At 36.5% G+C, this 15,508-nt stretch overlaps 1 protein-coding gene across 21 annotated transcripts in view; it reads left to right on the forward strand.

The window, feature by feature from the left end:
- The window catches only part of CLIP-190 (Cytoplasmic linker protein 190), a 166,996-nt gene that overhangs the window by 122,922 nt on the left and 28,566 nt on the right, over nucleotides 1-15,508 (forward strand). For 14 of the 21 annotated variants that reach the window (XR_011222340.1, XM_045752840.2, XM_045752837.2 and 11 more), the window contains 9 exons: nucleotides 4,309-4,449; nucleotides 4,673-4,837; nucleotides 6,627-6,647; nucleotides 8,741-8,905; nucleotides 10,679-11,021; nucleotides 11,167-11,285; nucleotides 12,240-12,380; nucleotides 12,977-13,123; nucleotides 14,720-15,232. Coding sequence is in view for 20 of the 21 variants with exons in the window: in XM_045752840.2 (XP_045608796.1) it covers nucleotides 4,309-4,449; nucleotides 4,673-4,837; nucleotides 6,627-6,647; nucleotides 8,741-8,905; nucleotides 10,679-11,021; nucleotides 11,167-11,285; nucleotides 12,240-12,380; nucleotides 12,977-13,123; nucleotides 14,720-15,232 (1,755 nt within the window). In the remaining variant the exon portion in view is untranslated. The remainder of the gene's footprint in view (nucleotides 1-4,308; nucleotides 4,450-4,672; nucleotides 4,838-6,626; nucleotides 6,648-8,740; nucleotides 8,906-10,678; nucleotides 11,022-11,166; nucleotides 11,286-12,239; nucleotides 12,381-12,976; nucleotides 13,124-14,719; nucleotides 15,233-15,508) is intronic. The other 7 variants (XM_045752830.2, XM_069302560.1, XM_069302561.1 and 4 more) reach the window with 1 other exon arrangement.

Here is a 15,508-nt window from a genome sequence, read left to right on the forward strand (position 1 = left end):
ACTGTTTTCCTTTTATCTGTCCCCTTGATATGTTTAGCATATACTGTATATGCTAAAGTTTGGGTTGCTTTCCAAAAATATGTTTTGCACAAACGCCAAAGCATCAGTATTTTAAGAATTATTGTATACCCCAAAGATTCCTCCTTGTGTACGCATCTCCAAGGTTGAGAACCTCTGCCTAAGTAGCAAACTTGTAAGTCATGTACAAAGATGGTATGCCAAATGTATTGATTATAAAATCTTGGTGTATAGACCTATCCTTCATAGCCAAAAGTGTTTTTCTAGTGTGAAATGATCTGCAGTTAAAGGTAAGAAAGAGTACACTTCTTTTAAACAGCTTCTTTATGTTTAGAACTAGAGTAGTATGGGCTATCACACACAGAGATCACAATAACGTGATGCATCAAATGAACAAATCCACAAGGGCCGTGACGAGGGTTCGAACCTGCGTCCGGGAGCATCCCAGACACTGCCATCCCAGTGTCTGGGATGCTCCCGGACGCAGGTTCGAATTCTCGTCACGGCCCTTGTGGATTTGTTCATTAGTATGGGCTACTTTGTTTTGGCAGTTGAAGCTTGTTGCCTTTTGATAGTTTAAATCTTGGGGTCTTTGTATACTATTTCATACAATTTAGATTAGTGTTTCTCTATTACCTTGTCAACAGTTATTACGTTTAGTTACCGGATGAGAGCCACACTCGGGGTGTCCCATCATCCCAGCATTCCGTCATAATGCTTTGAAAGTACAGTACTGATAGTTTTGGCCTCCACCTTCTCACTGAACTTGTTCTAACCATCTATCACTGCAAAAATGAATTTTCTAATGTTTTTTCCAGCAGCTTTGTATAGTTAGCTCAAATTTATGACCTCTTGTTCGTGAAGTTCCAGGTCTTGAGAATTCATCGAATTTGTCGATTCCTGTGACTATTGTGTCTGTAGTGATCATATTGCCTCTTTTTCTTCTATCTTCAGCATATTTAAATATGCTGAAGATAGATGCCTCTAATCTCTCCTCCATAGCTCATGTCATTCAGTTCGAGAATTTCATGTCCTTGCACCTTTTCCAGTTTATTGATGTGTTTTTTAAGATATGGGCACCTTACAGCTGCTGGATATTCTAACTTTGGTCTCACAAAGGTCTTAGTGGGCTAACCAGAGACTTGGTGCCTGTTCACGAATATTCTTGCCAAGCACGTTTATCATAATATATTGGGTTGGGAGATAGGAAGCCAGAGTGTCCTCCCTTCCCCCCTCTCTGAATGTTGAATTACTTGACCCCACCCAGGATGCAACCCCGCAACAAGCTGACTAACTCTTGAGTACCTACTTACTGGCAAGTGAACAGGTGCATTAGGTGAAAGGAAATTTGCCCAACCATATCTGTCCCACCTGGGATTCAAACCCGGAATTCTTGATTGGGCGTCGAGAATGAACTCGACTACTACCGGGATCCTTGTGTGTGTGTGGTAAATGAAACACGAGAAAAAAAAATGAATGAGCAGACTATAGTTACTGGGTTTAAATTTGTTATTTTGGTAATTCACAATGATAGTCTAAAGTAGGAACTAAAAAATATAGTAAACATAAAAGACTATATTATTGGTGGTGTAAATTTTGTTCTCATGAGGCAGGATCACTAGTAGGGTCCAATAATGGACAATACTAAACTCTTCTGCTTCTGATTTATATAAATGGATAGCCAGAGAGTGAGAAAATTATGAATGTTTATAGATTCTTGAAAAGTTCTGATCAAAGTCAGTCAAAATAATCTTTCTAGAAAATGCATGAAACTAAACAAAATGGATAAAAAAAAAATTAGGTCATGTAGCTGAATGTGGGTAGATACACAGTACAGTTTAGGAAGATAAGTCTCACAAGTCGAGCCTGGCCTCGGGCCGGGCTTGGGGAGTAGAAGAACTCCCAGAACCCCATCAACAAGGTATCAACCAGGTAGGCAACCCTGGAATTATGAACAGTATGCATTCCAAAAAGGAGTTTGTAAGCCCAGATGTTCGCAAGTTGGGTCCCTTCTGTAACAGGACTGGTGAGAGTGGAAAGTGGGCCCCTAGAAGACTATAGTTTGTGTTTAAACTTCAAGAATATTGGATAAAGAAAATTACTAGGAGGCAACTATACACATTATTTCTCACCATCACATCATCAGGAGTCATCTGTACACATTAGATGACAGAAATGGGCACAATTCCTTTCAACTAAAGTGCCTGTTCACCTAGCAGTAAATAGGTACTCGGGTGTTAGTCAACTTGTGGGGTTGCATCCTGGGCGGGGTCAGTAATTTGACCTGGTGGGGGGGGGGGGGCTCGATATAAGCCAGCGTATATGAATACACTCGGGCTTCCTGTCCCCGAGTGTATTCAATGAATTATTATTATAATTATTAGCTTCTCACTATCATATAATGAGGAGGCAATTATACACATTAGTTTCTCACCATCACATCCTGAATAATATTTAGAAACTTCAATATTCTGTAACACAGACAGTGCTATATAGCCATCTTGACTTAGTACTTATGATAATTACTTATTTTTTACCACCAGAAAGCTTCATAATTCATATTGTAAGAGGCTTATACAATATTTAGCAGAGTTCAGGATAACCTTATGCACATTTGATTTCTAAGTAAGAATTATTATTTACACAATTTTCCACTGAAGCTGTAATACAACATACAGCACCTACAATAGCACATCAATAAAGGTTAAAGGTTCAAACATTTTCCTGTTTCCCAATGTTAGGGACAGTAAGTCTGTCAAGCTTATTGAGGTCCCTCATTCTTGGCCAACAATTTTTCCCAGGATGCAGCCACAAAAGTTGTCTGACGTTCAGGTACCTATTTAATTTATTATTATTTACTGCTAGGTGAACAGAGGCTTCAGGTGAAAAGAAATGTGCTGAAATGTCTTCCCCAAGACGTATTGGCAGTGAACCGACTGTCCAGTGCTGATCACTGCACTACAGACTCTAGGTATGATATTGGATATCCCAACTTTTAAGATGACGGTCAGAAAATTTGACTTGGTCCTGGGGTTCGACCCAAATGAATGGTCCGGGGTTTGATTCCTTGGCAGGACAAATCATGTGGGCTTGTCCATACACCTGATGCCTCTTTTTATTTAGCAGTAAATAGGTACCCCTAGAGTACCTATTTACACACAGAACCCCCACAGCTGTTGTGGGTTACTTCCTGGGAAAGGTCATCATTGGCCAAGGTGGGGGGTGGGAGATGTTGATTAGGCTTTCTGTTGTCAACAATGGAAAGCCATTATTTTATGAAAGGAAATGAGCAGAGAGGCAGATGAAAGATTGGTTGCCACCAGAAACAAGCAGAACAAGAGACTACAGTTTTAAATTACATAGAGCTTTGTATAGAAAGCAAGAAATAGTGTCCTGAAACCACGGGCAGCTTAGAGATACATTATTTAAGATTAATTATACTGTACAAAGATAATAGGATGTCATAATTTTTCATCAATTATTGTAACTATAACACAGTCAGTCACTCAAAGGATTGATGTCAAAATGTAGTAATTTTTAAATTTAGTTCTTGTTTTTCTTTCTTCCAATCTCCTCTGCTATTTGTACATTTTCTTTTATCAGTTTATCTACTCAGTCAAAAATAGATTTTTAGTTTGAATGTCATTCTACCCAACAGAATAAAAATGTCAATTTTCCTCCTCTGAAATTTTATTTCCTTTTTGGATTCTTAACTACTCAAGTTGTTAGGATGCTTTGTGTAGCTTGGAGCTCACATTTTATTTGATTTCCAATTTAAATATATGAACAAATAATTACGTGAACACTGTTTATGCCGTCATCGTTCCTGTACTATTCTTCCTGTACTCCTGTAATGTTTGCTGCCCATATGCTGCTGTGGAGGTGTTCAAGAAGTGAGCATTTTCACAAATTTCACAAATGCCCATGAGCCATTTCATTGTCACATAAGGGGAAAGGCTTTAGGTCTATTGCAGTTAACTGCCTAAAATATCTAATATTTTTTATAATTTTATAGTAAAAAAAAACCTGGTGCATAAATATAACTCTTTTAAGTTCTTTTTATACTATACAGAAGAAATTTGTTTTATTACCTGAACATTGTAAGACATTATTGAGGTAGAGCAAAGTATTATGATTTTATGAGTTGGTTTTTCATAATTTTCATTACTACAGTATTTCAAACTTGGGGAGTAAATCTAATTACTGTAATGTATTTGAAATCATTGCTGATTTCACTAATTTAGTAGGACAGTTTTGACAAGCGGTTTAATTGCAATATTCAACTAACAGGAGGCTCTAGCAGAAAAGACGCAACATGTGGACCAGCTCATGCGAGAACGTGATGTGGAAAGAGCCGAGGTTGCTCGTATGGCAGCACAGGCGGACGAAGCAACTAGGGCAGCTCATGACATGCGGCTACAGCTTGATCAGGTGAATACTCCTTCCCTATATAAGCATTGAAGTGAAGTGGAAGTATAAGTATCAGTATTCTCTATTGATTTAGAAAAAGAAATATGCCATAAGTAGGGGAAGTGTGTGTTTCTAGGCCAATCATATGCAAATGTTACATATTTAGATCATATGTTTTTGACAGATAATTAGTTGATAAATTAGTATTCATATTGTATTATAACCACGTGTTATTTACTTGCAGCTGCAAGAGGAGTCCGAAGAACGCTTGCACGACTTTGGTGAACGGATTCGTAATTTGGAGAAGGAGAGAGAAGATTTCATTGCTAAACTTGAAGATAAGCAGAGAGAACTCGATGATCTAGCATTCAGGCTAGAGGAAGAATCCATCACCAAGGCAGATTTGGAGGTAAGCATCGACTTTAAAGTACACTAGTTACAACTCGTTCAAAGTTTTCTTTGTGAGCACTTGTATCACCTTCATTGAATAATATTTATAAAAAAAAAATGCATGGGAATATAGAGTTATGAAATAATTTGAGTTATAATAATGACACAATGTAATTGTATGCTATTTACTTTATTAAAAAAAGTTTTGATACAAACCAATAAAAAGAAATATTTTCTACACTCGGTAATTTGAAGCATATGAGGCCCAGTTACTCCTGCTGTTCACCTGGCTACTCTGTCCATTTATCAGGCTACTCTGGCTGTTTACCCTTCTACTCCAGTCACTTACTCAAAAACAATATGAAAAATCTTTTAATCCTAATTTCTGTCTGGGTTAAGAAATCAAGAATTCGAACACAAATTCACCTTGGTTACCCGAAGATTCGGGTTACTGTAATTCAAATTACTGAGCTCTTACTGTACTGTATTCATAATTTACAAATGCTTTAAAAGTAAGGAGTATAGTGAAGTTTCCTCAGTTTAATTGTTTAATTGTAATATACAAGGATGTTGTTTGAATATCTCAGAACAGGGATGGTAGAATGGTAGAAAAGAAAAATTAGTCTTTATACACAATAGGAAAAAAGAGGAAAAATGTTAGCTTAATTCACAGGCCTTGTATTTGCTATCAGTGTTTAAAGGCTTACTGGCATTTCAGAAATTTAAATTTTGAATAAGATAGGACAAGGAAGGGGAAGGAATATGGTTCTAAGTGTTTTTATCGCAGTTGTATGTGGCAGGGTGAGTTTTGGATGTATTTCATGCAGGAAGACTTGGATCTCAGTCTATGATGAACTCTGTGGTCACATTTTCACTTGGAATATAATACTGATGTGAGGTTTCAAGTCCAAATTACTGTACTCTTAACATACCTTACATTGAGGCGTTTTCGGGGCTTAGCATTCCCGCCGCCCAGTCGTCGACGAAGCCTCCTGATTGCTGGACTGGTCAACCAGGCTGTTGGATGTGGCTGCTCGTAGCCTGACATATGAGTCACAGCCTGGTTGATCAGATATCCTTTGGAGGTGTTTTATCAAGTTCTCTCTTGAACAGTGTGAGGGGTCGGCCAGTTTTGCCCCCTTATGTGTGGTGGAAGCATGTTGAACAGTCTCGGGCCTCAGATGTGGATAGAGTTCTCTATCAAGAGTACCTATTGCCTATATTGTCAGGTATTGTCATCGTACCTATTTCAGTTAAATTGTATTTCCCTGGATAAACTCTTTGGGGAATTGGAAATTTTTGACATTGGCTGTCATAATTCTTCTTGCTCTTATATTGGTATCTTGAATGATATGTAATAACTTTAGAACATTTTGGGACTTGGACAGTGCTATATAAGTTTGTGGCTTGGTCCTATATTGTTAAAAGCCATGCCCTGAGCATATGAAAAAATGTAACAAATTCATGTCATTTTTAACTGGTAGATATTTACTGGAGGCTTTAGATATGGATTTTGAACCTTGTGTGCCCTGTGGGAGTTTCAAATATTGTAAAGTACCTAAAACATCTTAGGATGATATGCACACCATGAGTTCATCTTTAGAAGATATGAACATTTGATGGGATAAAGTGAAGGGTTAAAATCACAGAACTGCTTTGCTTTTGTTGACAGTATTGAAATACCTTTCGTGGTTTGTTTTTTGGCAGTCAATCCTTAAAAAAAAAATACATAATTGTCTTTCATCTTCTATTTTAATTTTTTTTTAGTTTACATTTGCACTATATTTGCACCACTGGTTTCCTTCCAGAGTTTGGCACTGCTGGAATCAGTAAGTCATTCACCATGTTTTGTGTCTTAAGGGATCTGTAGATGTATTGTAAACAAAAATGTTGCTCTTGATTCTTGGGTCTTTGTTAGATGTTGTAAAGATGTATTTGGTTACAAGTTGGTATAAGTTGACAAAGGGCTTAAAATATATTATTTGCTTATTTTGTGTGTATTGAAAATGGTATGAGATGTATTCAGCATTTTAAAGCTTGCCTTAATCATAAATATAATTTTTATATCTGTAGGGATTTAATTGAATTTACCTTGTATAAATATATAGATTAAGTTAATTTTTTTTTTTAAAGAATAAACCCTTCTTATAGTTAAAGCTAGATTTTGTTGATTTTGAAGTGATATAAATGTGACTATTTTCTGTTCACTAAGGTCAGTGTTGTTGCTTGGGGTTACTTAATGCGATACTGGTCATGCATTCCATTGTGAATCATGCATGGTATTGGTGTTGTACATGAGAAGATTTTGCCACAATACTGTACTTTGGTATGATATTGTAACACTACTTATATTGTTACCATCAAGGCCCTTGTGGATTTGTTCATTTGATATGTCACATTATTGTGATTTCTGTGTGTGCTACTTACATTAATGCCATCTGAAAATTTTGAAGGAAGTGGATGAGAAACACACAATGCCTGCTGAATTGGTGGAGGCAAATAGTAATTTGAACAGTGATTAAATGGGCACTTTGGACAACTGCGTTTTAACAGAAAATAATTTTTTAGAGCACGTTGAGTAAATATATGAAGAATCTAAATTTATATGAGCAAGGTTGCAAGGATCATAAATTTCCATTAATTGCTCTTCATTATATTGCATTAAAGTTGTAAAGCAAGTGGGGTGAATGTACAGTAGTTTGATATTGAAGCATGTAGAGTTGCTGGTGGCATAGTGGTAGCACGCCTGTCCTGCCCCTCGTGAACAGTTTTGTCTGTTCAAACCCTGTTCACCCAGCTGTAATTTGAGACCTGGTTGTTAACTGATTGGCACGTCATGTTCCAAGGAAAACTAGTAAGGTAAGGCATGCCATGAGCTATGGGAAAGGAAAGCTCTCAACCTCTTAACAGGAGCCAGATGTTGTCTGTTCCTGTACCCACCTGTGTAAAACAATTAATACAAAAACCCACTGTGGTGTGTCTGTTAATACTGATCACACTCCCTTATTTACAGACTTCATGAACTATGTAAAACCTCATGAAATATTCATATTAATCATTGATATAAATCTAAGTATAGACAAAAGTAGTGTCTTGCTAATTTTTAAAATTCATTGTTAATTGTACAATGAATTCTAGAAATAAGCATGGCACTACTTTTGTCTATACTTAGATCTATATTCATGAGTCATATAGGAGTTTCATGAGCTTTTACATAGTGAAAGTAACTAATAGCTTGTGTACTTGCATATAAGAAATTGTCTTGCCACTTTTAATGTGTAAGCATGTAAAATTCCTGCCACTTGCTAGGCACTAATATGATGTGGCATTCAGTTGAGGTTGCATGCTTATTTGGAAACCCACCAGTACACACACACACATGTTGTGCTCACGTTGTTACAGAATATTTTGTACATCTTGCAGTTATGGCTCCTGTTTCTGAATGTTGCTGAATATGAATTTGAATGTAATTTTTGTTTTAAGGTGCCTGGAAATACAGTAGTTGATATTGTATGTGCTAAGTAATGATTGGATGATAAATAAAGAATGCAAATTGGGAAGCAGTGGTGTACTGTACTGGCTGAGTCATGTGATGGTGAATGATACTACTTTACCTTATGCTACACTTTATACACTTCTTTGCCTCTAAGTATAATATTACTAAATATAGTGTTGTCTGCAGTACTCTACACTCCTTCAAGTTTGTAATTGTCTTGTTTACAGGTGATATAATAAATGTAGTCTTGTTTTAATAAAAGTTGCTTATAGGTGTACTAAACTCTCGGGTTTTATGATAATCTGTATAGTGTACCCTTTCCATCTCGTATGCACCTGTTCTGAGTATGAAGAGTTTACAGTACAAAGTCATTCTAACACTAAATACGATGAAGCTATTTATCATGTATTATTTTGATAATGGCAGAGTCAAAGTACAACAGATGGAGAGAAGATGAAAGGAATGGAGAAGGAGCTGGAAGAGGCACGACGGAAGCTGAAAGAACGAGGAACGATGGAAGCAAATAAAGCATTTGAAATGGAAGAATTGGAAATAAACCTTCGAGCTAGTGTGGAAGAGCTTCAAGCAAGAGTAAGTAGACTTGAGGCTCCAGTTACAATGAAGAATATTGCTATTTGTAATGGGCACTTTTCCTGTGACTCTCTCTGGAGGTTTTGTCTGCGCCGAGGGGTACAAAACCAGAGTTATAGTAAATATTTTGCTTTCATAATTGATTATATATTTTTATTGAAAAATATTGCTATCCCATTTCAAACTGAAAAGAAATATATATATAGTGAAAATTTTAAAATAAAAGTAAACTTGATGGATTTTCCATTAAATCCTGGAAAAGATGGTCCAAGAAGCTTAATACAATGCCTTATGTTATGCCAAATCTTAGACTACGATCATACAGACAACTTGTGAGCATAATTGGTAACACAATTTTTGCTTAGATTTTGTTTCCTTTTATCCATCTTAATTACATTTCAGTTAAGCGAAAGAGGTGCTCCTTTAATATTAACCATGACAAAATATTACAAATAACAGTAAACTGATTTTTTTCAGTCTTTATACAGTATCATAAAAAAAGCTCTAAGTAATGCTTCTTGCAGGTTGGCTTTCAATCCCCGACCATCCAGGTGGATTGGTACCTTTCCTTTCCTTTGTGCTGTCCTCGTATCCCTTCCAAGTGCTAAATAGTTGTAATGGCTTGTTGCTCTCTTTTGATAATTACTGTACCTTACCTTAGGCCATAAGTATTCCCATTATATATCTTTATCTATACAACAAAAAAACATAATTATAAAGTAATTATTACCTTTTTCCGATTTTGAATTGTGCTATTTTCTCATTGTTTAATCAGAAATGAGCATGCACTTAATATACCTGTAGTTACCATTAATCATTATAGCGCTCATAATGGGGAACAGTTCTGGAACAAGAATACGTTTATACAATAGAGAGCTGTCACCAAGTATTTAATCATCTTTGTTTTTTTTAACAAGTCTGTTCAAAATCCAGTTGGAAAAAATCCTCAGGAAAAATGGGGGACCTTTGACAAGCCACCGGCATTCACAAATCATAGACATAATTCTGCTACGTGACCCCAAACTCTTTTTGCAGCAAATTGGCGAAAATGGTCTAGACAATATTTTTAAATATATATAAAATACCATATACTCTAGGAGAATTGGCAAAACAATCATATTTATAATAGGTGCTGAAGACAAGATATTTTTATCATGCTGTATTATCTTTTCTAGTGGAAATTGAAGACATATACATTAGCATTGGGTTGTAAGTTATAGGTCAGTACAGTAATTGTAAAAATAGTCTGCTGTTAATGTCAGTTCATGCACTAAAAGTTAGTCCCGTGCCATCATACAAGGTAGATAATGCCAGGTCTGATGATGCTGAATCTGCATTACTCACACTCGGTGAGGCAGATGGGTCCGGGGTATGTGTATGCAATGCAACAAATAAGTTCGTATCTGAATAGTGAAGGAGCTTTGACAGATATTAAGAATGGCACTAATGAAGTCTGTCAGTCTGTATGTTGTCAATATTTTCTGTGCGCGTTGGTATATATATATATATATACCCCCCATCAACCAGGTATATATATATATATTGGTGCAGTACCACATATTTCTGTTGTGTAGTAGTAAAAATTTTATATGAAGCTGAATATTAAACCTGTCATGAACTTTAATCTAACCTAATTGTAGAGTTACAGGAAGTATTGTTACACCTTTTCTAATGCAGTAAGAATGTGTTGGAAATGAACATCAGTTAGGTAAAGGTTGCTCTGCTTTTTATAGTAGGCCAGTTTCCCTACACTGAATTGCTATATTTTTTCAGATAATGGAAATGGAAGGAGACAAGGAATCTCTGGAAAATGTGCTATCCAAGCAGTCGGAGCAGCTCAAGGTGCTGGAGACCAATGCAGAGGCACTAAGGAATGACATTAATGAACGTGAACAAAAGATCAAGCTATTAGAATCTAGTAAAGAAGAAGACCAGGCTCGTTCTAAAGAAAGATCTTTAGAAATTACTGAGAAAGATACACGAATACGAGAACTGCAGCTGGAACTTGATAAAACGTCAAAGGAAGTGAATACTGCATCACACCAACTTGAAGAAATGTCAAATAAATTTGCAAATGAAAAATCTGAAAAAGATTCTTTACTCAAAGAAATTCTAGGTTTGTATTGGTTTTGATAGTATTTTGTTCCCATGTTTATTTACAAATACAGTATATGCAAATATATTTGTAATATATATTTACAAATATATGTTTATGTTAAGGCATTGAAATTAACTTTAGCACACTGTTATATTACTGACAGGAATTCGAGAGCAGTTGAATTCTGGGTCGTCTGAAACCTCAACTCTTATGGGAGAGATCAGTAAGCTGAAGGAAGAACTGAGAGAGGCAACTCGTCATCATCAACAAGCTGCTGAAAAGGTAAGGTGTAATTACCTAAGTGTAGTTACAGGATGAGAGCTACGCTCGTGGTGTCCTGTTTTCCCGTTGTGTGTGTGTGAACACCTTTTAAAATAATTTCTGAACAGTCATATTTAAAATGAAGACAGGAATAAGAATAGTCATGGATTAGGCTTGGGTTAAAACATACCCCGTGGCTTTATCATGAAGGCAGTCATATTTAAAGTGAAGACCAACTATATTAACTATATTAACATAACATAGGCATAGGTAACTATATTAACATAACATAGGCATATTACTGAATAACAAGCATGTTTATACTTGTGTAATTCCTTTACAAATGGGTGATATAACTGCTTGGACGAGCACTTGGCGAGACCTGTAAGTTTAGCCACCCACACATTTATTGTGGTACTGTATTATATCACGGTAAGTATGGTGTCTGCTGACAATATTGTGGTGTCATTTTATAGTTACACATTTCTTCATCCAATTTATTCTATAGGCTTCTATGAAAAAACTTTTATTTTAATTTCTGTATCCAATGTGGACACACAGAGGAATTGACAGGGTTGACAAGGACAAATTAGTTAGCATGAGCAGAATATGAATAAGGGGACACATGTGGAAACTTAGTACTCAAATGAGTCAGAGACATTAGAAAGAATTTGTTCAATGTCAAGGTAGTTAACAAATGGAATGCACTAGGCAGTGATGTGGTGGAGACAGACTCCATATACAGTTTCAAAATCAGATATGATAGAGCCCAATAGAAACCTGTACACCAGTTGATTGACAGTTGAGAGGCGGGACCAAAGAGCCGAAGCTCAACCCCCGCAAACACAACTAGGCGAGTACATTGTTAGGTGGTTGAGTTCAGATGACACACTTTAGCGTGAAAATAAATAAGTGCTTTGGCCTTTGATATATCTACAATCCTTACATTAACATATATTTTGTTTCATCATGCAGATAACATTATTAGAGTGCCAAAAATCCAAGTTGGAAGCGGAACTTGAAAATGCTAACTCAGTGGTATCTAGTGTCGACGGAAAGCTCACGCAAGCTATGTCAAGCCTTAAATTAAAAGAGGAGCAGCTACAAAACCTCATGGTAAGAAGTCATACTTGTGTTCAACATATTTAGTTCTAAAATGTTAATACACCACATTGTATGTGACTGATCCTTATATTAGATCAGTCTACTATACAGTATTTAGTACATATGGTAAAAAAAAAAGGATCTTAATTTTGTCAGATTACCTTCTCAAAGGTAGGATGGCCTTTGCTCTGATCACCCACACCCCCTTTGCTCGGACACCTTACTACCCGCATCTTTCTGAATTAAATCTAATGCGTACATTGAAGAAAAATAAATGACATTCTACTTTGTTTTATTCTGTGTTTTTTTTCCACTTCTCATATTCCTGCATAAACATTTGCTAGATAAATTTTTGCTTTCGTTATTTGTATATCTTTAACGTGAAGAGCTCTTATAATGTCGTGTGAACATTATGAAATTGTCTCGAGTCATATTGCATATACTCAAGACTCTGAACGTTGTTTGTGTTTGCCTTATTTTAGATAAGTATCTGGTGATGAGTTCATAATCCTTGACATAGATGTCTTTCTTCACTAGAAATGGTAAAATTTGAGATGTTGCTGATATGACAAGCATGTTTTTTTACACAGTATTGCAATTACTTTCAGGAAAGACTACAGAAAACTGAGCTGTGCCTTAAGGAAGAACAAGAGACCAGAGTCATCGAGAAGCAGACAGCTGAAAAACAACATTTACAAAAGGAGGAAGAACACATTCAAAAAATAAAGATATTTGAGGAAAAGACAAAAGATCTGGTAAATACCGATGTCAACAAAGATTGTTAATTTGATATTAATTGTGGTAAAAATCAGTCACATTTATTTTAATGCTAGATAAATGTTTGTTGATGATGCTGTTTAGTATGATGATGCATAACACCCAAGTGGTGTTATGCAATTTGAGCTACACCTGTGGTTTTCTGTCTTCCTTATAATCCTTGTCATGTAAAGGTTCTAAATTTCCCCATGGTTGTGGCTTCCTTCACCAATTATTACTAAAAATTTACTAAGAGAATAATTTAATTTCTCTCGTAAATTACTCCATCTGCCTACCACTCTGCTAAAGGTTTTTGGTCACCTTTCTTCTCTTAAAGTTGAATTTGTGGTGAATGGACTGTTGAGTTTGTCATTAACCACATTTACTTCTACTGCTCCCATTTTCTCACTGGGCAAGTGGCTCTACACCTCATAAAAATAGGAAGTTTGATAATGATGAGTCTATTGCTACTACTCATTGATCATTTAGTTTTTAATTGTAGTCATGATGTGATAATTCAGCACATCCCTTAAAAATACTTTGCAATGAAAAGTAAAAACCTTTATTGTTTCATTAAGATTTAGACAACACTGATTTTCTGGGGAGTCACTTTGGTGGCTCCCTAAAGTATGTTATGTTAGCATGTTGTCAATATAGCATCCCATACTTAGCCACATCAGTCATAGGAGTCTTATTGGCCTCCTAGAGATCAGAGCAAGAACCTGGTCCTGTTCTTGCTCTGATCAGAGGTCCTGTTCTTGCTCTTTTGCTCTATTTTGTCTTGCTCTGATCAGAGCAAGAACCTCCCAGTACTCTCAAAACCTGTAACAGCAGGGGACTATCACAGTCACTCCTCACCAAGAAAGCACCCAGAAAGCAGATGTAACAATACAAAATGACTTCCTTGTTCATGTAAAAGCAGCACTGAAATGGCCAAGAGACACCACAAAAGAGCTGCTCAAAATCGAATAGTTAATATGGAACTGGGTATGAAACAATTACAGTACTCCCTGCACACACTGCCAGCCAGTGGCCAAGCCGGGGTCCCATATCCCTAGTAGTTCAGTTTCTGAATTGGTGGGTTGCTTCAGTCCTTCCCTCTTTGGAGCTCGACTCTTTTGCAATGGGTGATCATAAGGTGATCATAATAATCCCCTGCTCTCTGGGCCTCTTGGAGATGGGGGGATGGGTGTTGCGGGAGGGAGCATGAGCACATTCTGGCTCTGCTATCTTTTAGGCTAATAAGACTATGACTGTTATATTGGGAACTATATTGGCAACATAGCTTCAGGATCCACCAGAGCTCACCCAGAAAGAGGCATTTCATTACATTCAATTCTGGTTTTTAAATGCAACTTTAAACGGTGTCTTTCATTGCGAGACGCTTCCACAGATCAATGTTCCTGTGCCTGGTCTTGGACAGGTTGCATTCAAAACACCTGTACCTTACTTTATTCTGATTTTGTCTTGTTAAAAAAAAATGCAGTCAGCGCAAAGAATGTTAGTGGCAGTTAAGTAGTAAATATGTTATATATATATAGCTTTACATTTTCACATTTTAAATAATTTGAATTGGGCAATTCTTCTGGTAACAGGAAAGCCGTATTGCAGCTAAAGAAGCAGAGATCAATGAATCTAATCGGCAGCTGACAAAGGTGGAATCCAAAATTGCTGCGCTGGAAGTGGAGCGAGTACAGCTAAAGGAACAGGTGGCAGCTTATCTCTCCTCATCTTCGGGTTCTTCTGAACAACTTGCGACCCTGAAGAATCAATTGCAAGAAAAAGACAAGCAAATTGAAAATGTCCAAGTGTCGCTGCAAGAGAAAATTGCTGCATTATCACAAGAACAGGCCGCCAGAGCAGGTGATAACGACACGGCCAGGCAACAGTTACAGCAGGTGAAGGAAAAATATGAAAAGGAATTAGATGAAATGAAAAAAAATCTTCTCAACCTGGAAAAGGAAATTGGTGCAAAGGTGGAAGAAATTCTCAACCTTAAGAAGCAGCATATTGCAGAACAAGAGGAACTCGTAAAGAAAAAGGATCTTGAACTTTATGAGCTGCAAGAGCAGGTCATGCTGAAGGATGGAGAATTATCTGAGTTAGAGGTAAGGGTCTCTTAGGTGATTTTTTTATATATATAATATATATAATCACTTTATTTTATTTAAAATTGCATTACACAAAAAGGGTTACAACAAAGTACTATCTTTTTAGAGGATGAGTTGCTGTCACAAACTGTTGGTATTGGTACACCATTAGTATCAGTTAAGCCATACTGGTAGAGTATACAAAATATTGTACAAGTGTTTATTGACATATTGTGTGTTGGGTGTACAATGGCTACGACACACACATATGACATACATAGTTAAAAACTGCAA

Source organism: Procambarus clarkii, chromosome 48 (assembly GCF_040958095.1).
Source record: "Procambarus clarkii isolate CNS0578487 chromosome 48, FALCON_Pclarkii_2.0, whole genome shotgun sequence".
NCBI lineage: Eukaryota > Metazoa > Arthropoda > Malacostraca > Decapoda > Cambaridae > Procambarus > Procambarus clarkii.